General features: G+C 44.8%; 1 protein-coding gene across 1 annotated transcript in view; it reads right to left on the bottom strand.

The window, feature by feature from the left end:
* LOC122800290 (vasodilator stimulated phosphoprotein) overlaps nucleotides 1-23,988 on the bottom strand; it is a 1,035,406-nt gene that overhangs the window by 587,784 nt on the left and 423,634 nt on the right. Inside the window, exon 2 of the mRNA XM_044073000.1 lies at nucleotides 23,126-23,297. Within this exon, the coding sequence (XP_043928935.1) occupies nucleotides 23,126-23,297 (172 nt within the window). The remainder of the gene's footprint in view (nucleotides 1-23,125; nucleotides 23,298-23,988) is intronic.

The raw sequence follows: 23,988 nt of genomic DNA, 5'->3' as shown, positions 1-23,988 counted from the left end.
CCTGCAGCAAATGCCACCAGCAGTTGTTCAGATTTCCTTTGGAGGTTTAGTACTGTCCAAGTAGAATCTGAGTTGTCTGTGCACATCTAAGGAATGCAGCATCCATTCCCCTTTATTCTCTGGAATGGGAAAGAAGGCTGGCAAATGAATGGACTGATTAAGAGCCACACTGGATACCACCTTGGGCATGAAGGATGGATTGGTTCTGAGGGACACCCTGTCCGCATGAAAGATGATGAAAGGCTCTAATGCCATAAGGGCCTGTAATTCGGATACCCTTCTAGCTGAAGTGATTGCTACAAGGAAAGCTGTTTTCCAAGAAAGAAATTTTAAGTATGCAGTAGCAGCTGGCTCAAAAGGAGGTAGATGGAGTTTTCTCCAAGACAAAGTTAAGGTCCCAGGCTGGGGTTGGAGCTCTCCTGGGTGGTCTCAATTTTTTGGCCCCTCTGAGGAACTGCTTGAGCAGTGGATGAGAGAAGAGGGGAGGTTCTGTGTTACAATGAGCTGAAATAGCTGAGGCGTGGATTATAATGGAGGAAAAAGACAGGCCCTTGTGAAGCATCTCGGTTAAGTATTGTAAAATATGAGGTAAATTGGGCTCTGCTGTGCTCATGCCTTGAGACTGGTTCCAGGCACAGAATCTTTTCCATTTTTCAGCATAAGATTTTCTAGTACTAGGCCTCCTTGCCTCTAAAATGATATCCATCACAGGTTTGCTGAGGGATGGTAAAGGAGAGATTAAGTAATTAGTCAGGCTGCAAGGTTCAGTGTTGGAAGCAGTGTTGGTGCAGAATCTGGTTCTCCTACTGAGACAGCAGGGAAGGAGTCTGAGGCAGGTGCTATGGGGATAATCGTGACACACTGCGCAGGAGGGGGTACCAGTGTTGGGGCGGCCGGTCTGGAGCAATCAAAATCATCATTGGTTTGTCCTGTTTGATTTTTAGTAGTACTTTAGAGAGCACAGGCAGAGGTAGGAAGGCAGACTGATAGGGTTTTCCAGCTGAAGGACAGAGCATCCACTTTCCAGGCTTGTTTGTGGGGAGTCCTTGTGCAAACATTTGTCCAATTGGTAGTTCTGGGGAGAGGCAAACAGGTCTATATCAGGGTTCCCCCATTTGCTTGTCAACATGTTGAAAATCCTTGGTTCCAGTTTCCACTCGTGTGGGTCCATGAGGTTTCTGCTTAGTCTGTCTGCCAGTGTATTTAATTTTCCTGGCAGGAATTGAACTTGCAGGTGCACCTGGTAGCTCAAGGCTGTGTTCCACAATGCCATAGCTAGTCTGCAGAGGGGGTAAGAATGTGTAACCCCCTGCTTGTTTATGTACCACACAACAGTGGTGTTGTCAGTCTTTCCCATTAGTTGTCCTGGAAGAATGTGGTCCTTGAAGGCCGTCAGAGCATTCTGCACAGCTAACATTTCTTTTGGACTGATATGCAGGTGCATTTGACTTGGGGTCCATTTGCCCTCAATGCACTTCCCTGCCAGGTGAGCCCCCCATGCATAGTCTGATGCATCTGTTAGGGTTTGGATGGCAGGGGGTGGTGTGAAATGTAGTCCCTTGTTTTGGTGGCAGGCCTCTGCCCACCAAAGGAACTCTAGGCATAGGCAAGGTATGATAGGAATCCTTGTTTCTAGGTCTTGAAAATGTTGACACCATAGGCTTTTTAAATACCACTGTAGTTTCCACTTGCGCAGTCTTGCATATGGAATTAGAAGAATGCAGGAGGCCATGAACCCCAAGGCTTGCAGTATTTGTCTTGCAGATAACAGGGTTTTTGTGGCCACTTGTTTGAAGTAGGTTGTCAAATGAATTTGCTTTTCTGGCATGAGGTTAGCCATCTGGGAAGTTATATTCAAGCTTGCTCCCAGGAATATAATTTTTTGACAGGGTACCAGGTGTGATTTCTTTTCATTTATGGTGTACCCCAGACAAGTTAGAACCCTTTTTACAAAGGCCAGATGATTCAAAAGTATGTCCTGCTTTCGGCCTGAATTAGACAATCGTCCAGGTATGGGTATATTTGAATACTTCTTTGCCTGCAAAATGCAATAACTGGAGCTAGGTACTTCATAGGTTGGTACTAGGCTATCAGCCCTAGGGCCTATACAAGCCTAACCATAACAATTCCCTGGCTATTTCTTCCCACACTATTTACTTCCCTGGACCCCTGTGTAGCAGGGTGACTGACGTGATCCCCGGGGTGAATTTCCTTTCTCCCATCCAATCGTCAAGGTTCCTTTTGAAGAGGACCAAAGAGGCACTCTGCTTGACATGTATGGGCAATCTATTCCAGAGTCTGGGGAGTCTCTGGGTCAGGAACCTATCCCTCCAGCATGTTTTGTTTATTGTGATGACAAGGTTTAGATCCCTGGAGCGTGTGGCTCTGAGGGATTGGGATTTCTTTAAGTGTAGCATGTCCAACAGCTCTGGGTTTGACATGGCCTTGTATGTTAAGCAAAGATTGCCTCTGAGTAGACGATATGCGACAGAGTATAGCTGGAGTTTTTTAAGGTGGTCAACATAGGGCATCTGCTTTAGGCCTGTGATTCTTTTAGTGAGGTATTTCTGTGGCCTTTCCAGTTGTTGCAGATGTCTTGAGAGGTACATACCAAACGGGGCATTGTATTCTATAATGGGTCTAATGAGGAATGAGTAATGTCGGACAATGACCTCCTTTTTTCTGGATGAAAAGCCCTTAGTGATGAGGTGTGCCACATAGAAGGATTTCCTGAATGTTGTGGCGATGTGGTTATCGAAGGTGAGACCACTGTCCACCTGTGTCCCTAAGTCTCTTATCAAACTTTCGGCGTTTAGTGTACTGCCACCTATATGGTAATTTACGGATATATGTTTTTTCCCCAAAGGGGATAACTATACATTTCTTGGCATTTAGCTTGAGCCCATGACTCTGGCACCAAGCATCTGTTTCTGTAAGACCCTTTGTAAATACCCTGGGTGCAGTAGATAAAGCAAAGGGCAGTGCAGAGAACTGATAGTGCATGTAGCCTGCTTTGAAGCGTAGCTGTCTTCTGCAAGATTCCCCGATTGGGATGTGCAGGTATGTTTCTTTTAAATCTAGTGTTGCCAACCAGGCATCTTTGCCTAGCATAGGAAGTAATTGAAGAGTCAGCATCTTGAATTTTGGAATCTCCAAAAAGGTGTTTAGAGTAGACAGGTCCAGGATAGGATGCCATGAACTGTCTTTTCTGGGTACCAGGAAAAGTCTCGAGTAGAAACCTTGTACCTTTTCCTATTCTGGTACCAGTTGAACAGCCCCCATGCTTAAGAGAAAAAGTACTTGCTTTTGGGCCTCTGCCCACTGATTTGGGGGCAAGTCCAGCCACCCACTTGGTGTCGGCAACGTGTGGAAGTGAAATCTGTATCCCTGGGACACTATTTAAAACCCATTTGTCCTGGGTAATGAGTTCCCAATTCTTTGCATGAAGAGCAATCTTTCCCCCCAAAGGTGCAGTCAGTTAAGTGCTTGGAAATTTTAAAAGGAATTCATTGAGACAGTTTACTATAGGGGGAGTTTTATTATTCCCAGATTTGGAAGTGGAGGCCCCCCCACTGCCTTAGTTGTGTGTCCCCTGGGACTGAAACCTGGGGTTTTTGCTGTGTCTGGGTTTGGCTTGAAAAGTACAGTTTTGTACCTACCATAAATGTAGATGTTCGAAGATCCACATTGCTGCAGTCCTTACACTTGGGTAGTCCGCTGTCCTCGGTCGGCCCGAATATCAAAGTATAAGGCTGACGTCTGTCAAGGCGCATTTGACTGACATCAGGACGTCAGGGTACAAATGCGCATGACCGACGTCATATCCTCAGTCTTTTCTTGCCCCAGATGTCAGAAGACCCTAAACATAAAGGTCAAAACCAAAAGACAGCAAACAACCAACCACCCCTGCACTAGTTATATGTACAATATATACAATATACACAATATTTACAACCCAACCCACACAACCACCTCTAACTACAGAGGGGAAGGAGGGAGGGTAAATTGGACTGCAGCAATGTGGATCTTCGAACATCTACATTTATGGTAGGTACAAAACTGTACTATGTTCTTCATCTCACATTGCTGCAGTCCTTACACTTGGGTAGAATCCCAAAGCAGAGGTAAGGGAGGATGGCCAAACTACAAGGAAGCAGGAGCTGCCAAAATGCCCTGCAAAACAGCAGTGGCAAAACCAGCCCTGGATTTAGAGTAAAGTGGTAGGTGATAATGCCTAGAGAAAGTATGCACTGAACTCCAAGTAGCTGCCTCCAAAATATCCTTGGTTGCCACTCCCCTCAAAAGGCTGTCAAGTGGCAGTAGCCCTAGTGGAATGAGGCCTAATCCCAGCTGGAATCTCCTTGCCATGATGGGAATAACAGAAAGCAATGCAAAACCCAATCCACTTAGAAATAGTTTGTTTTGACACAGGCTTGCCCTGAGAACCCAAAGCAAAAGAAACAAACAACTGCTGAGACTCCTGAACCCTTTAGTTCTGTCCAAATAATATCGCAACTGCCTGTGTACATCTAAAGTGTGCAAAATCTTTTCCCCTTATTTTGGGGATTTGCATAAAAAGTAGGCAAATGAATAGTTTGGTTTAAAGCCACACTAGAAACCACTTTAGGCATAAAGGAAGGATTAGTACGTAAAGATACCCTATCCTTATGGAAAATCAAGAAAGGCTCAACCGCCATAAGGGCCTGCAATTCAGAAACCCTTCTTGCAGAGGTAATGGCCAACAAAAAAGCAGTCTTCCATGATAAATATTTCAACTCAGAGGTAGCTGCAGGCTCAAAAGGTTGTAGAGTGAGTTTCTCCAACACAAAATTGAGATCCCAAGCAGGAGCAGGAGCTTTTCGTGGGGTCTTATATTCTTTGCCCCTCTAAGAAATTGCTTGAACAAAGGATGAGAAAACAATGGTGGGTCACAATCATAGTGAGCGAAATTGCTGCAGCATGAACCTTAATAGAAGAGAAAGACAAACCTTTGTCCAGTAACTCAGTAAGATATTGAAGAGCCACACTCAAATTAGGCCCAGAAACATCAAAATCTTTTGCTGCACTCCAAAATAAAAATCTCTTCCATTTATCTGCGTACACTTTCCTTGTACTAGGCCTTCTAGCTTCCAAAATAACATTCAAAACTTGCTGAGGAAGTGGAGGCCCACTATGGTTCAAAACAGAATATGCCAGGCTGTTAGGTGCAGAGAGTGAAGCTTGACATTGAGCAAATGGCTGTCCTCCTGTGACAACAGGTGTGGAATCGAAGGCAAAGGCCATGGAGGCTTCCGTACTAGACTTCTCAGTAATGGGTACCAGTGCTGTCGAGGCCAATCTGGAGCTATTAAAATCATCCTTGGCTTGTCCTGTCTGACCTTTAGAAGTACCTTTGGGAGGAGAGGCAGAGGTGGAAAGGCATACACATGAAGATTGCTCCAATTGAAAGAAAGAGCATCCACTCTCCAAGCTGTGGGATGAAACCTTTTTGTGCAAAACTTTGGCAGCTGATGGTTTAGTGGAGAAGCGAACAGATCTATGTCTGGAGTTCCCCATGACACTGTCAATTTCTGAAATACATGAGGATCCATAATTCGTCTGCTCAACACATCTGCTAAGGAGTTCTGTGCTCCTGGCAGAAACCTTGCCTGAAGATTGAGCTGTAAACTGAGAGCAGTCTCCCACAAAATCATTGCTTGCCTGCATAGAGGATAAGAATGCGTTCCCCCTTGCTTGTTGATGTACCACATGACAGTTGTGTTGTCTGTTAGAATCAACACCTGCCCTGGAAGAAGTAACTCCTTGAAAGCTATTAATGCAAACTGGACTGCTAACATCTCCTTCAGGTTGATATGTAGATGTTGTAGTCTGGCAGGCCACTTGTCTTGTATCCACTTTCCATTTAGATGAGCTCCCCAAGCTTTGTCTGAGGCATCTGTCGTTAAAATCTGACTCGCCTCTGGCCGGGTCACAGAGAGTCCCTTGTTTAGGTGACATTCCTGAGCCCACCACAAAAATTCCTTTTGAATGCAAGGTATTATTTGAATGACAGTGTCCAGATCCTGGCAGTGCTGTGTCCATACATTTTGAGATACCATTGCAGCTTCCTCATATGCAGTTTGGCATTGGGAAGCACCAGAATACAAGATGCCATGAACCCTAAGGCTTGAAGGACTGTCCTTGCAGTCAGCCGGACTGATGAGATAGTTGATGGAAGTAAAGGGATAGACTCCTTTGTTTGTCCGGGGTTAAAAAGGCCATCTGGGATGCTGTATTCAGTCTCACACCCAGAAAGCACATGTCCTGAGAGGGTACTAGAATGGACTTTATTTCGTTCACAGAATACCCCAGGCATCTTAGCACTGCTATCACATATTCCAAATGATGAAGAAGCTCTTCCTTCCTTGAGCCAGAATCAGGCAGTCGTCCAAATAAGGATAGATCTGTATTCCTTTAGCCTGAAGAAAGCTATCACTGGAGCCAGAACTTTCGTGAACACTCTGGGCGCAGTAGATAAGCCAAAGGGCAATGCAGAGAACTGATAGTGAAGTCCCAGCTCGAAAACGCAGATACTTCCTGCAACTTAGTCTGATAGGAACATGAAGGTAAGCCTCCTTGAGATCCAAAGTTACCATCCAATGATCTTTGCCCAGCAGAGGTAAAAGCTGCTGTAACGTCAACATTTTGAACTTGGGAATGTCCAGATAAGTGTTGAGGGTAGATAAATCCAAAATTGGTCTCCACGTGTTCCCCTTCTTTGGTACTAGGAACAGGCGAGAATAAAATCCTAGGCCCACTTCTGGCATAGGGACCAGCTGTATGGCCCCTATTTGGAGTAACAGAGAAACTTGCTTGTGAGCCTCTATTCTTTGTTGAGGAAGAATGTCTGGCATGCCTTTGAAAGGAGGCAAGGTATGGAAATAAAACCTGTAACCGTGGTGTATGATATCCAATACCAATCTGTCTTGGGTAATTAAACTCCAATTTTCTTTGAAAAGTGCCAACCTTCCTCCCAAAGGTGCTGCCAGACGAGAAGGCTCTGGCAGCTGAAAAGGTAGGTCATTGGGTCTGTTTACGAAAGGACTGACCCCTGCCCTCACCCGAAGACTGTGCAGGAGAACTCCCTGTTCTAGGCCTGAAAGAGCCCTGAGCTCTGCCCCTACCACATCTAGATCTACCCCTAGACTGGGAATCATAAGGAGGATACGTCCACCCCTTAGTAGGCCAATTTCTACTAAACTTTGGAGGCTGGACCTGCAAAAAATCTTTAACAGTCTGCATAGACTTAGCCTTGTCTTCCATTTTCTTTAAAACTGCCTCAACAGGAGGACCAAACAACACGTCAGATTGTAAAGGAGCATCTAAAATCCTTGTTTTAACATGTTCAGATAAATTTTGATCCCTCAGCCAGGCGTGCCTGCGAAGAACTGACCCAGTGGCAGCCACCCTAGACGAGGCCTGTACAGCATCAAAACCACATTGCAAAGAATGCTTACCCACCTGTTCAGAAACATGTACTAAATCTTGCAACTCTTTACAATCAATACCTTCTGCCAGAGCATCAACCTTAGACTTCAATTGTGAAAGGAGACAGTTTTGGTATTTCAACATGTGAAACTGGCAATTCAAAGCCCTCATAGCAAGAGTGGAAGAAGTATAAACTTTCTTTCCCCATCTATCCAAGGCCCTGGCCTCTCTGTCTGCAGGAACCGGATTCTTAACAACAGAAGCCTTAACACCTTTAGGCCCCTGGCTAACAGTTTCTGGGTCCGCCCTAGGACTCTTAAAAAGATACTTATGAGCTTCAGGCACCCTGTAATACCTATCCGGTTTAACAGGAGCAGGAGGCAAAGAATCAGGATTAAGAGAAGCCTCTGTAAAAACATCTTCCACTACATCCAAAACAGGAGGTATAGCCAAAGGCCTATGCTGGGGTAAAAACAAAAATTCCCTAAGCCTTTTCCTGGAATCAGAGAAGTCCTGACCTTCCCACTTAAAATGCTCCCTCATGGAATGAAGAGTTTCTGAAAAAGAAAAATCCTCAGGAGGAGAAGCAGGAGTAGAATCATCCACATCAGAATCAGAATAAGGAGAGTACTCCGGCAAGGCTTCAGCGGAAGACTCTGAAACATCTGAAGCGTGCTCAAAACTCCCTAGCTCAGGCGCCACCTTAGGTCTCTTATCAGGAGGGGCATAGAACCCTAATCAAAGTAATCAAATCTTCCGCCATTTTAAGCATATGCTTCTTGGGCACAGTTCCTGAAGAGCTAGGGGTAACACCAACTGAAGCTAAACCTGGCCTGCCCCTGGGAGAAGCCTTGGAAACAGAAGGAGAGGGCCTAACCACCCTAGGCAGGGAGGGAGTATAGTAACCTGAGAAGCCCCATCAGCCTGGCCTGCCTCCTGAGAGGCCACATCCTGCAATAACAAAGTCTCTCCCTGGGATCCCAAAGAAACCTCCGGTGGAACCACCGGCTCCACCGACACCTCTAAAGAACCGGCGTCCGGTACTGGCGGTTCCTCTAGCCTAGGTTTAACTGCTTTGTCCTTGCCCTTCTTCGCAGAAGCGGGCGTCGGAGCATCCGGCGGCATTTTATAATTGCACCGCTTCCCGAAGACTAACCTGGCACAATCTAATCTTCTCTTAATAGTGCGCTTATTGAATCTAGCACAAGAGCGACACCCAACAACGTCGTGCTCAGGCCCTAAACAAGGAATACACAAAGTATGGTAGTCTCTATGCGGTATCTGTTTCCCACAAGAAATACAATTATTCACTTTTTCTGACATCCGGTAAACCACCGAGGCAAGAAAAAGTACAGTTTTGTACCTACCATAAATGTAGATGTCCGAACTGGATAGCATCTGCAGTCATAACAACTGGGTTGTCCTGTCGTCAGGCAGCCCTTCAGTCGGCCGGATTCCAAAGTCCGGTCCGCCGCTGATGTCGCACTCCACCCGACGTCATCTCTGTTGGTCTCGGGGTATAAAGGCACCACCCGACGCCATTTTCCTCAGTGTTTCTTGCCCCAGATGCCAGTAGCCCTCTTGAAGGCTAAAATTTTGGATAAATGCCAATGTTTCCAAAAAGATAGTGGTAAACACAAAAATAAGCATGTATGTACATATATACAACAAATACACCATAAAAGACTCCCCACCAGCTAGCTATTAGGAGGGTAAACACCCTAGGAGTACCACAGAGGGAAGGAGGGAGGGTAATCCTGACTGCAGATGCTATCCAGTTCGGACATCTACATTTATGGTAGGTACAAAACTGTACTATGTCCTTCATGGATGCATCTGCAGTCATAACAACTGGGTAGAATACCATAGCCAACTAGGGGAGGAGGAAGAAACTAGATTATGGTGTGTTTAGGATCCCTTGCAGTACAGCAGTGGCAAACCCTGCTCGGGATCTGGAATATAGAGGCAAATTATAATGCTTGGCAAATGTATGCACGGAGGTCCAAGTAGCCGCCTCAATAATGTCTTTGGTTGCCACTCCTCATAAAAAGGCTGTGGTAGTGGCTGTTGCCCTTGTAGAATGAGGTCTTATGTTCTGTGGTATTGGTTTTCCATGGAAGGAGTAACAGAATCGTATGCAATTTCCTATCCATTTGGAGATTGTCTGTTTGGAAATAGCTTTTCCTTCCTTCCTGTTGCATAGGCTACAAAAAGCTGATCAGTTTTTCTGCTACTTTTTGTTCTGTCCAGGTAGTAGCGTAGCTGTCTATGTACATCCAAGGTATGCAGTATTCTTTCCCCTCTGTTTTGTGGGTTGGGAAAGAAGGTAGGTAGGTGGATTGCCTGGTTTAAAGACACTCTGGATACCACCTTAGGCATAAATGTAGGATTAGTCCTCATGGACACTATCTTGATGGAAGATTAGGAAGGGTTGTACTGCCATTAGGGCCTGGAGTTCAGAAACCCTCCTGGCTGAGGTTATTGCCAGTAGGAAGGCGGTTTTCCACGATAGATGCTGTTGATCTGCTGTTGCTGCTGGCTCAAAGGGTGATAGTGTCAACTTTTCTAGCACAAAGTTCAAGTCCCAAGCTGGTAATGGTGGTTTCCTTGGAGGTTTTACATTCTTGATTCCTCTGAGGAACTGTCTGAGTAATGGGTGTGAAAAAACAGGTGGCTCAAAGCTGTATTCTGCTGATATAGCTGATGCATGTATCTTGATGGAGGAGTAGGACAGGCCTGAATGTAGAAGCTCTGCCAGATACTCCAGAATGTTAGGCATATCTATGTTTGACACATCTTTTCCTCTTTCAGTACTCCAAATGACAAACCTTTTCCATTTTCCTGCATAGTTCCTTCTAGTTGAAGGTCTGCGGGCTTCAAGAATAATGTCTTTAACTCTTTGGGAAAGTTCTGGATTAGCTGCTGCTATGTGATGTTCCATGCAGTCAGTTGCAACGTTTTTAGGTTTGGATGCATGATGCTGTAGTTGTTCTGAGTTAACATCAAAGGCATCAGGGGTATTGGCCACATATTGTTCTGAGACATGCTCCTCAGCAGTGGGTACCAGTGTTGTCTTGGCCAGTTTGGAGCTATTAGGATTATCCTTGGGCGTTCTTCCTTGATTTTTAGTAATACCTTGTGTATCAAGGGAAGAGGTGGGAATGCATATGCTGTTAGGCCTTTCCAGCTGAAGGAGAGCGAATCCACTTTCCATGCTAGTGGGTGGAATGTCCTTGTGCAGAACTTTTGAGCTGGTGATTGAGAGGGAAGCAAATAGATCTATCTGAGGCATTCCCCATTTGTTTGAGATGGTCTTGAAGATGTCCGGGTGTAGCATCCATTCGTGGGCATCCGATGTGGTTCTGCTTAATATGTCTGCTAGAGTATTTTCTTTTCCCGGTACAAATATTGCCTGTAACTGGATGTTGTAGCTGAGTGCCAGGTTCCACAGCTCCAAAGTCATTCTGCATAGGGGGTATGAGTGAGTGTCTCCCTGTTTGTTGATGTACCACATGACTGTGGTGTTGTCTGTCTTTATCATCAACTGGCCCTCTTTGAGAAATGGTCTGAAGTTTTGGATTGCCAGTTTTACTGCCAGCATTTCTTTTAGGTTGATGTGCAGGTGAAGTTGATCCTGCGTCCACAATCCTTGCACGCATTTGTCCAGCATGTGGGCCCCCCATCCTAGGTCTGAAGCGTCTGTTGTGATGGTCTGGCTTGCTTGACATCTGCGAAAGGGTAGCCCTGGGTTTGACTGGCATGCTTGAGCCCACCATAGGAACTCCTGTTTTAAGCATGGGATTAGTGGAATTTCTGTTTCTAGGCTGTGCCTGTGTTGGGACCATAAATTCTTTAGGTACCACTGTAGTTTTCTCATATGTAGTCTGGCAAGTGGAACCAAGATTATGCATGATGCCATGAAGCCCAAGGCCTGCAGTACTTTTCTTGCTGTTAACTTGTTCTGTTTTGTTAGTGCCAAGAAGTAAAGAGGAGTTCTCTGTTTTTCTGCAGTTAGGAAAGCCATTTGTTTTACTGTGTCCAATTCAGCCCAAGAATGTCCTTGTCTGGGATGGGATCAGCCTTGATTTTTGTAAATTGACTGTGTATCCCAGTGCTTGTAGCAAGTAAATGACCCTTTGTAAATCTGTTGTCAGCTTGCTTTTGTTGTCCCTTGTAGCAGGCAGTCGTCCAGGTATGGGTAAATTTGAATTCCCTGTAGTCTGCAGTGGCGATTACTGATGCCAGGCATTTTGTGAATACTCTGGGCAGTAGATAAGCCAAAGGGCAATGCTGAGAATTGATAATGCTCTGATCCTGCAAGAAATCTGAGGTATCTTCTGCAGATTGGTCGAATGGGGACGTGCAGGTATGCCTCCTTGAGATCTAGAGTTACCAGCCAACACTCCTTGCCCAGCATGGGAAGAAGTTGCTGTAGGGTCAGCATTTTGAATTTTGGGACAATGATGTATGTATTTAAGGTGGACAGGTCGAGAATAGGTCTCCAACTTTTTCCTTTCTTGGAACTAGGAATAGTCTTGAGTAAAATCCTTTCCTTGTTCTGTTGTTGGCACTCTTTCCACAGCTCTCATGTTTGCTAACTGCATTATCTGTTGTAGAGCCTCTGTTTTTGATTTGGAGGTAGATTTGGCATTCCTCTTTGACTGGTAAAGTGTGGAAGTGGAACCGTAACCTTGATCTATGGTTTGTAAAATCCACTTGTCTTTTGTGATATAGTGCCAGTTCTTTGAAAATAAGGTTAATTTGCCGCCTAATGGAGCTGCTATTTGTTCCCTGGTAGGCGGATTTAGAGTTAAGTCACTGTGGCTGTGTTGTTGTAGTGGCAGTGGTTGTGTCTGTGCCTCTGTTGTTACCTTGCCACTGTCGTCCTCTGTAGGCACCTCCTCTGGATTGGTTTCTGCCTCTGGAACGTCTATTCCTGCCCCTTTGGGACCTTGTGGAGTCAGGAAAGGACCAATTTTTGGCAGGCCAGTTCCTGCTAAACCTTGGGGGTTGGACCTGCAAGAAATCTTTAACCGTTTGAACAGATTTTGCCTTTTCTTCCATTTTCTTCATTACCTGCTGGGCAGGTGTACCAAACAAGCTGGTCTTATCCATAGGAGCATCTAATAACTTAGCTTTAACATGATCCGGTAAAGCTTGTTCCTTTAGCCATGCATGCCTTCTTATCACTGTGCCAGTCATGGCTGATCTAAATGAAGCCTCCAGTGCATCATAGCCACATTTTAAGGAATGGTTACTAACCTGTTGTATGTTATTTACCATTTCTAATACATATTTCTTATCAATTGATTCATCAGAGGATAGCTTTTTTGTTAACTGATCAAGCATAAACTCTTGGTATTGTATCATGTGAAACTGACAGTTTAAAGCTCTAGCTGAGAGAGTAGCTGAAGTGTAAACCTTTTTGCCCCATCTGTCTAAAGACCTGGCTTCCCTTTCAGAAGGAATAGGGTTTTTAGCTGTGGTCGCGGCTACTGCCTTGGGACCCTGGGATATAGTTTCGGGGTCAGCAAGTGGGGCCTTGTAAAGGTGGTGATGAGTGTCTGGTACCCTGTAAAATCTGTCTGGTTTGGCAGGGGCTGGAGGTAAAGAATCTGGTGCAGAGCAGACATCATTGAAGGCATCATCCACTACAGAGAGCACAGGAGGTACAGCTAAGGGCCTGTGTTGTGGAAGGTGCAGAAAGGTTCTAAGTCTTTTTCTGGAGTCTGAGAAATCCTGCTGCTGCCATTGGAACTGCTCTCGCATGGCATGTAAGGTTTCCCAAAGGAAAATTCTTCTGGTGGGGAGGCAGCTGGAATGGATTCTTCAGCATCTGAGTCTTCAAAATTGGAGAAAGGAGCCTCTGGCTGGTCTGTTATGTCTGATTCATCAGCAGAATCATCAGAGGACACAGGCTCGGGGGGCTCTGCCCTAGGTCTCTTCTCTGGGGGCTGAGAGGCCCTGTCTGGGTGAGATTGAGATCCCCTAATTAATGAAATTAAATCTTCTGCCAGAGTAAGCATTTGTGAACTAGAAGAGGGCCGGGTTGTAGGGGGTTTAGCAGACACTGTTCTAGTAGTTTTGGCTGCTTTGGCCCTGGCAAAGGCCTTAATGGACATGGCTGCTGGAGGCCTAGCAGCACCACGTGCTGGGGTAGACACATCCAAGGGAATGGTGTCTGATAAGTCAGTGGCAACCACCGTAGTGGATAAAATTTCTGAGGCCGATTCAAGAGAAGTAGCAGGGGCCTCAGTGGTAGTGATAGATTCTGCTGTATTTTGATCAGTTTTCTCGGTTTCGGCCGAAACCGAGACACTCGCGGTTTGCTTAACCATGGTTTCAGGCGAAACCGCGGACCGCGAGTGTCGGTCTTTATCTTCGCGTTTTAGCAGTTTGGGTAGTCGGAGGATCCGGCGGCATAAGATACGCAATATCAGAACCGGAAAACTGTTCAGCAAACTCCGACCGACGCCTAAGCGTTTCGGTTGAAAGAAGCACAGGCCGAACAGGCTGCTACGTCGTGGGCTGGGCCTAAACAAGGCAGACAGTAAGAGTGGAAATCCTTATGAGGTATTTGTTTCCCACAGGTTAAACAATTATTAACTTTTTCTGACATCGGCTGAGGCAAGAAAGAGTCCCCAACGGGTACTTAGCTTTAGAAGTCTTCAAGTAGTATTCGGTAGAAGTAATCTCTGGATCCGACCTACCGCACTTGCGAACAGCTTCTGCGGCCACGCGGCAAGAAAGACTGAGGAAAATGGCGTCGGTTGATGCCTTTATACCCGAAGACCAACAGAGATGACGTCGGGTGAAGTGCGACATCAGCCGAAGCCGGACCCGGACTTTGGAATCCGGCCGACTGAAGGGCTGCCTGACGACAGGACAACCCAGTTGTTATGACTGCAGATGCATCCATGAAGGACATCTAAAACATTCCCCAATGGGGTACTTAGCCAACTTTGACTCGGTCTGAAACTCCGAAATCGAACAATTTCAGAACGCCAACCGGCACTTGCAACGCTGCTTCTGCATCGGACCATGCGGCAAAAAAGACTGAGGATATGACGTCGGTCATGCGCATTTGTACCCTGACGTCCTGATGTCAGTCAAATGCGCCTTGACCGACGTCAGCCTTATACTTTGATATTCGGGCCGACCGAGGACAGCGGACTACCCAAGTGTAAGGACTGCAGCAATGTGAGATGAAGAACATCGACCTGGAAGGAGCTGGAAAGGACCAATTCTTAGAGGGCCAGTGCCTACTAAATCTAGGAGGCTGAACTTGTAAAAAATCTTTAACAGTTTGCATAGATTTAGCTTTATCTTCCATCTTTAAGAACTTCCTCAGCCTTGGTGCCAAACAAGCGGTCCTGATTTAAAGGAGCATCCAACAATTTAGCTTTAACATGATCAGGCAAAGATTGCTCCTTAAGCCAAGCATGCCTACTGATTGCAGACTCAGTAACAGCAGCCCTGCAAGAGGCCTCTAATGAATCAAAACCACATTGCAAAGTATGTTTTCCAACTTGATCAGCAGAATGCATTAAATCCTGTAATTCTTTATTTTCCACACAGTCAGGAATCATCATCATTTTCTGTTTAAGCAGTCAAACAACATGTTACTGATATTTTAACATATAAAACTGGCATTTTAAAGCCCTGATGGCCAAGATTGCAGAAGTGTAAACCTTCTTACCCCAACCATCCAGCGCCCTGGAGTCTCTATCGGAAGGGGTAGGATTTTTAGCAGTAGAAGCCTTAATGGCCTTGGGCCCCTGTAAAATTTTCTCTGGATCTGCAATACGATTTTTGAAAAGGAACTTGTGGGACTCCGGGACCCTGTAGTATCTGTCAGGTTTTCTGGGAGCAGGAAGCAGGGAATCAGGGGCCAAACTAGATTCTGAGAAAGCATCAACAATATCTAGTAGAGGAGTAATAGCTACAGGCCTATGCTGAGGTAGGAGAAGGAAATCCCGAAGCCTCTTTTGAATCAGAAAAATCCTGGCTTTCCCAGTAGAAATGGTCTCAGAGTATGTAAGGTTTCCCCAAAAGAAAAATCCTCAGGAGGGGAAGCACAGGGAATAGAGTCCTCTGCATCGAAATCCTCATAAGTATGTAAGGGTAAAAACAGATCATCAGAAGAGTCAGAAAAAAAAAAAAAAGAATCCTGATCAGAAGATTCATAATCAACTTCAGTCCTAGGCCTCTTAGAAGGGGGTGGGCATGGGGGGTTGGCTATCCCTGATTAGATTTATTAGATTTTCAGCCATTCTTATTGGTTTTTAGGCCTAGAGGCCTGAGCATAGGTTTTTTAGACATGGATCGAGATTTAGGCCTAAGTAAAGGAGGCGGTGTCGGTTTAATATGCAAGTCCATAGGCCTGAATACACCCTCAGAAGCCGGTGCCTGCACAGCGGCTCTGGACCCATCCAAGGTAGAGACATCCGTGGGTTCCATAGCTGAAGCATCTCACGGCATACTGGACTCCGAATGGGTCTCAGTAGAGGCCTGTGAATAAGTATCTGGTATCAGGGGCTGCAAAAGCACCTCACTGCGTACCAGCGAACTGGCGACTGGCTTAGGAGAAGCGTCAGTAGTTTTGGACCTTGGCGGCCTGTCTCTATCTTTATCTTTCCTTTTTTTTAGGAATCCCGGTAGTTAGATGGCTAACCAATGACATTTCTGGATAAAGAAACTGAGAACCGAAACATTGAGAGGCGAAAATATACCAACAATGGATAGTGCGCTGATTAAATAAAGCACAAAACCGACAGCAAGGTACGTTGTGGTCGGCGCTTGGGCAAGGAATACACTACGAATGAAAATCTTTACGAGATATTTGCTTTCCACAAGTAATGCAATTATTAACTTTTACTGACATCGATAAGGAGCAAGAAAAAAGTTTCCCCAATGGGGTGCATAGCTTTAGTTGAAGACTTCGGTTCTGAAACTCAAACGAAAATTTCAGGAGTCAGCTGACCGGCCACTTGCGAACTGCTTCTGCTTCGGGCACCGCACGGCAAGAAAGACTGGTGTAATGGCGTCGGCTGCTTGTTTTATACTCCTGACGACCTGACGTCATGGAAGAAGGGACAGCAACCGACGCAGGACCGAAGACTTTGTTAATCAGGCTGACTGAGGGCTACCTGCAAGCAGATAACCCAAATGTAATGACTGCAACAGTGAAACACGAAGATCACAGAGTGCACACTGGCATGTACAGTATATTTCTACAGGATTTTTTTCTCATCAGGCAACCACATGGATCAAACAGTGGTCATTTGGTCCTCTGCTCTGAGGATTCCACTAGGAGTTGAAAAATTGTCCAGAGACAAACAATCTATGTTCTGTGCCGCTGACATTTTCAGGTTTCGCATTTTAAAGTTAGATATAAAAGAGTGTGCGCTAATTTAAGAGTTCACTCTTCAGATAGGAACCCCACCCACTGGTGGATTATGGACCCTAACACAAAAACTCATGCTGTCACTCTGCATCAGCACCCCTGTGCTGTGGGGCAGTGCGTGTCTGTGTCCACTCCAGGCTGGGCTCACCCATCCAACTTGCCAGTACCATCAAATGACCTAGTTGTTGACTGAACTTGGTCTACACAGCAGTAAAGGCTTTATACCTCTTTGCCACTGGCACTATTAGTATGTAAAGTTTTGAACTGCAATGTTTGACATCTTCTCTTACAATAAATCATGTTATAAGGTAGAACCTGATGAAATGGTTTATGTTATGTTAAAGAGTTTTAACAGAAGTAATTTTAAAGTGGTATCTTCCTACAGGAAAATAAATTCTACAGAGACTTGTTTCAGTTTTGTTTTCTGCACTACTATAATTACTTGTTTTATACAGTGACACGAGTTATACTAGATGTTAACTTTCAAATGCCAAGCATTGCATTAGGTGTGGTTTTGCGTAGCAACTCCAATTTGAACCAGCTGCTCCTATCCAACTGAAAATATATTTTTAAAGTGAAAAATCATTTGTTACAGTATTTTTATGGCACACAAATAAAATGATCAAGACAGAAGGTATCTACCAGCGATACCACTCAGTATTGGGTATGGTGTTTTATTTTCTTGTTTTTAACCATAACTCAAGTTTCCACATTGCTCTTCTCACACTGTCACATTGTGCCCCATGGGAAGCTTGAATGTGCATGTCACAAATTGGATCAGTCTACTGCAAGGATGCTAAAGAATAGCCATGTAAAATCTTACTATAACCATAGATGTCCTCGCTTCTATATGCTGCAGTATCCATGACATGGGGGGAGTCCACCTCCGGTCGACTTGTACGTCTGTTATTCCAAAGTTAAACTGTTACTGTGAAGGTATGTGCGATGGCACGATGGGACGCAACACACAGCATACGTCGGGTATGAAGCAGACGTCTGTATGCACCTACCTCAGAACTGAATGCGGCAAAGCACCATCCTGCAGGGAATGAGCATTCATGAGTCAGGCAAGTATTGGGGGAAGGTGGGGGGATCTATACTGCAGCATACAGAAGAGGACATCTATGGTTATGGTAAGACCTTACACAACTATTCTATGTCCATCTATTCATATGCTGCAGTATCCATAACATGAGGGAGAATGCCAAAGCTCATGCATAACAGGTGGTTGTAAACTGTTTTAGACACCAGACAGAAAACCTCTCATTTGGATAGATAGGATTTTCTGACCTCCTGCCTAACCTGCAGCACGTCCCAGTGTGAAGGTGTCCAAAGGGAATAGCCCTATCACCCACAGAGTTACGTTTAGGGTGGATATTTGAGGCTGTATTAAGAGTTTCCTTGTCTTGTGTGAGTAAGTCCATTCTGAGGGATAACTTGTAGTGACTGCCCTTGGCTAGGTGATGAAGGGGAAACCAATGCTGTCTTGCCCAAAATGGGTTCACCAGCAAGATTACTGGTTGTTCTTTCTGAGTTTTCAGCAGAACTTTCTGAATCAGAGGGAAGGGGGAATGCATACACAGACATCCCATTCCAGGGAAAGGAAAGCTTCCACTTTCCATGTCCCAGGGGAGTGCATCCTGGCACAATATTTGGGAAGCTGTTTGTTCATGGGGGAGGCAAACAGATCTACCTGTGGAGTACCCCATCGAGGGACCAGGTACAGGAACACATCTGTTAAACAACCATTCATGGGATTGAATCATGGACCTGCTTAGTGAATCTGCCATCACATTCTGAATTGACGGGATGTAAACAGCTTGTAGAGACATGGGATATGCTCCCTTGACTGGGGGGGGGGGGGCAAACATCTCTCACCCTCCAATTCCCTAAGGTGGCACCCCAGCCTGTGTCTGACGCATCTGTGTACAGATCCTGATTGGGGAGAAGGTCTGGATTTTTTTTGCAACCTGTGAAACTCACCACTTTATTTCTTCTGTTAAGCAGGGCAAGAGTTGAACTACAATTTCCAGGGGGTGACTGTGTTGTTTCCAGACTGTCCTCAGGAACCACTGAAATGTCCTCACGTGTAGCCTTCCCAAGGGTACCATGGGGAGGGTGGAAGCCATGATAGTTACTGAAAAAGTGGTGAGACGGGATTTTTTTCTGGAGGTAGGCATGCCATCATTTGGCCTGTGAGAATTCTGCAACCCAGGAAGACATGGTCCTGGAAAGGGGTCAGAGTAGACTTCTGAAGTTTATAGTAAACCCCAGACCCCTCAGAAGGGACATGGTATAGTCCAAATGCTCCTGTGCCAACTTTGGGGAATGAAGCCTGGATGAGGAGGTCGTCCAGGTAGGGGAATATCTGAACACCCTGCATTCTGCAGAAGGCTATGACTGGAGCCAAACATTTTGTGAATATTCTGTGGGCCATAGAAAGATCAAATGGCAAAGCACAGAACTGAAAGTGAGAAGAATCCACACAGAACCATAGGAATTTACTGAAACGTGGATGGCTAGGAAGGTGAAGATAGGCATCTTTTTATGTCCAATGACATCATGTAAGCCTGAGAGAGAATCAGGGGAAGGAGTGTAGGAATAGTTAGCATGCAAAAGGTAGGGACCCTGAGAAAAGGGTTTAGATGAGACAAATCTAAGAAAGGCCTCCATGGGGGTTTCTTTCCTTGGGACTAGAAACATCCTGGAGTAGAACACTTTTCCCTTGAGATTTGGAGGCACCTCTTGAATGGTATCTTGGGATAGCAAGGAATGCAAGACAGGGGGGAAAGAAAGCCATTTGGTCCCGGGGGGGAGGAGAGGTTTTAGAATAACTCTGAAAGTTGGCTTGGATTCTCAAACCATGAATAGCTTTGTTCAATAATGGAGAGAACCCAATATTCCTGGGGTATCTGTTTCCAAGCTGGGAGGGACAGGGATAGGTGGAGAGACAGAGGGGGTAGAGGGATTTAGGGCCTGGTAGTCGCAGGTTACCAGGTTTTGCCTGAAAAAGACTGCTCTTGAGAATGTGTGGAAGGAGAGGCTCTAGTTGGTGCTTGCTTCCTAGTATCTTTTCCCCCCTTGGGAGTGTGATACTTAGAGGCCTTTTTTTTTTTTTTTTTTTTTTTTTTTTTTTTTTTACAAAGGCAGTCTTAGCTGGATAATTCCTATGGAAGCAGGGAACAGGAGAAATAAAAATGTGCCTAAGATCTTGAAGCACCTTCCCCTTTTCCAGAAGGGTTCTAAAGAGTTCTGCAGCTGCAGAGCCAAATAAGGCCTTGTTGTCTATAGGTGTGTCCATGAGCTTGGCTTTAATATCATCTGGCAAAGGCTGCAACCTAAGCCAAGAATACCTCCTTAGGACAGACACTGATGCTGGTGCCCTGGCAGAGACCTCCACAGCATCCTAAATACATTTTATGGAGTACCTAGTAACCTGGCTGCAGGATTTCAGAATGCTAGCTATTTTGGCCTTGTTAGGGGTATCTAGTAGTTCTGATATGAGTTTTATAGCATCTGCCATAAGAGCCATGGAAAATTTAGCCATATGGGTTTGGTAATTCATGGCTCTGAAAGCCAGACGTATAAACATTTTTGCCAAACCTCTCCATAATTTTACTCTTCTTATCAGAGGGAAGCAATGAGGTGGAGGGTATCAGCTTAGAAGTCTTATCTGCAGCTATAAAGATGGTAGAGGGGTCAGCAGACAGAGCCTTAAAAAGGAACTTGGCATCCTCAGATACTTTGTAGAATCTAGGGGCTGGAGTTTTGGAGGCTGGGGACTCGGAAGCAGCAAGAAAAGTGGCCAAAAAAGGAGGCAGGACAGGGGGAATGGCAGAGGGGTTAGGGGGACTACATTTGGTAGAGGTCAAAACACCTCTTCTGGGTCTGAGAGACATGAGAGCAGTCCCAGTTGAAAAAATCCTTCATCCGCACACTAGTCTCCCCAAATGTAATGTCCTCCCCAGGAAAATCTGTGCCATCAGGCTCCTCCTGTGGGGAAGCATACCCCAGAGGAGAGGCAATCTGTGAGGAGTAAACTAAAGACTCATCTCCAGTAAGAGTCTTCCTCCCCAGTGGAAACTTCTTCCAAAGGCCTTTTTCTCAGGAGTGGAGAGGGCCTGTACAGGAGTTGAAGGTTGGCGTAAGGCCATAAAGGCATTAAATATGCCTTGAGTAAAGGCCTGCCAGTCAGAGGTTTGGTCGGAAGGCATAGTGAAGAGTAGGAGGGCCAGAAGGACAACATTCCAAGATGTCCGAAAGAATGTCTTTTCGTGCCACTACCTGAGTAACCCCATGTGAGCCTTTGGAAATACACCATGGTGGTCCCCCCCCCTTTGACCGGTTCAGACACGGGAGAGTCCCTCTGGGATGTGCCAACAGACTCCTTGACAGCTTTCCTCAAGGTACTCACAAGCCCTTCTATAGTTTGAGATGCGGCCTCGGGAGGAATGCCCGGAAAAGAGCGAGCAGCTGTAGGGTCAGGCCGAGGCTTCTTGGCCTTCTTGGGTTGCAGCTCTTCCAAAGGTTCAGATGTCCGGTCCATATCTCGCACTAGGCGCTTAAGTAGCTGGTTTCCCAAGTACAGCCTAACACAGATTGAAGACCTTGCAAATATCACAAGACGTATGATGGTGTTCAGGGCCTAAATAGAATAAACAGAGCTTGTGGACGTCTTTATGTGGAATCTGCCTTCCACATTGACACTTGCCCTTCCTAACTGACATTAACTCACAAGAAACAACACTGAAGCAATTTGGATAACCAAAAAAAACCCTATGGGGTACTTATCTGAAGCACTAGCAAAGCACAAAGGTGACTTTCCTAAGTGAGCGATGACCGGAGCTGGCAAACAGGCAGCAGAAAAGTTGCGAGGTAGGTGCGTGCTGACATCCACTTTATAACAAACTTCGATTTATGGCTGACATACGCACCTTCGCATTAGCATTTTAACTTTGGTATAACGGTTGGACGTACAAGTCAACTGGAGGCAGACTCCATGTTATGGATACTGCAGCATATGACTAGAAAGACATCTTACTGTTCATGAAGCGGACCTACCAATGTTTTTGAGAACATTCAGAAGGTACTTTAATAAATTGGATGCACATGTGGGGCAGACTTTAGGAAGGTCAACTATTGCAGTGAATTAAATTCAAATGACAGGTGTAACAACCCATAAACTAAGCTGCTAAGTGTTTTAGGGATAGAAGAGTTCTACTGCCCAGAGTACAATTAGTAGCTTGAAACGGGCGATTCCAATTGACAGATGCCCAATACCACACAGAACATATTTGTGAAAAGAGCAAAGTTGTACCAAACAAGAAATATAACAAAGGAACACCATTCTAACAAAGGCAGGACTGAATTAAGTGTTTCTAGAAACTACTGCATTAAATATCCTTGAAAAAGGAAATCAGTACAGCTAAAACCGAGTTTTTCAGTCAAAGAAGGCAGCGTTTACTACTGAAAACATACTGGGCATCCAAGACATCAATTAAATGACACCATTTACCTGTTATAAAACGTTATACATTCATGTCACAGGTAATAAATGTACAATGCAAACCACTTCTGATGAGAGAAGCTTAACCTGTACTTAATTGCTTTTCTTGGCTGAGTTAGTCCCACTTAACTTATAACCTACGGTCAAGGAAGGCTTGAGGTGCTGTTTATACAGATGAGGAAATTTGGCCAAGATGGTGGAAAAACTGCACTGACTCATCCATGTTAGCTAGTACCAACTCAGGGAGAACACTACTAAACTAAGAAATCACATGCCACAACCTCTGAGAAAACAGAAAAACTAATAAAATGGACAGACACAGAATGTGCACACTTATACTAACAACTTGTGCCAAAATAGATAAAAACATTCTAGTGATCTTTTCGCATTAAGTACTACATTACAATACAAGTACATACATGGAATTGCTTAACAAGGTCAATGCACAATGTGCCATCACAGTATGGTGTGCATGGTTAGGCAGAATGCACACTGATCTGTTGCTTTTTAAATTATGAAAAACGTACAGCCACCACATACAGTACAATGCTTAAAATATGCACAGCCACACCAGTGTGTGGAATACCAAAAAATCTGCAAAGACAATCATTGCATATGGTTATAACCCCCCACACACACACACACACATTTAGATCTCTGTTTAGAAATGGTTCTTGGAAAATCCCAAGTGCATTTTCTTACACTAGATTGCAGGTCTGGATATATGCAATTGAAAAGATTCCTACCTGTTGGTCTGGTTGGATCTTACGCCCCACCACTCTAAAGGCATTACTGGCTTGGTTGTGGTAAATGTGAACTCGACTGAAACACTGAGGCCCTGTACCTGCAGGGATCCACTTCTTATTGGCATCATCATAAACCATGACAGTGGCTCTGGCTTGGCAAATTATCACCTCACTAGAAAAGAAAAGTGAACAATTAGAACTAGAAAAATCACTGCAGAACTGCATATGCAGTCTTGATAGTATGTACAAACAGCAAATGACAGTAACAACTCATCTCTCCATTGAGATTACATCCTTCATTAATTCAGAGAGGAGCCAATGCTCTACTCTACTACTATGACAATGCACTCTAAACTACACACACAAAGTTTAACTTGATAACCTGAAACAGGACAATGCCTAATTTCAACATAGTCTCCCGTTTTGAAGCAGACATTAAAAAAAGCAGCACTACAGTTACAAATAGTGCAAAATAACCAACTGATAAATTTGCAACACAGAGTTGATATATGCAGATTAGTAAAATAAACCAAGTGCATTTTCAAACCTCTGGGAATTAAGTGATATTTTGGTTAAATAATGAACCCCACATTTAAAGGGAGAATCCAATCTGGAACTCTTTTTCTCAATGCATCTTAGCATGGCTATTTTAAAGAATCACAAACCTACCAATGAACCATTGTAAATGCTTCTTTACACTAGTTTATATTTTACCACAAAAATGGCTACTATGGGGCCTGCCATTCTAATGTGACCTGGATTTATTGTTTTATTTTCTGGTTCTCAAAAATTACTTCTTAACACAAGTCATGGCAGATTTAAAGAAGTTAAGCACTTCGATCATAGGATGCGGTAATATGAGT

This window comes from Protopterus annectens, chromosome 1.part0 (genome assembly GCF_019279795.1).
Source record: "Protopterus annectens isolate FY-2018-M chromosome 1.part0, PAN1.0, whole genome shotgun sequence".
Classification (NCBI taxonomy): Eukaryota; Metazoa; Chordata; order Ceratodontiformes; family Protopteridae; genus Protopterus; species Protopterus annectens.
This window is presented reverse-complemented; position numbering and strand designations above follow the sequence as displayed.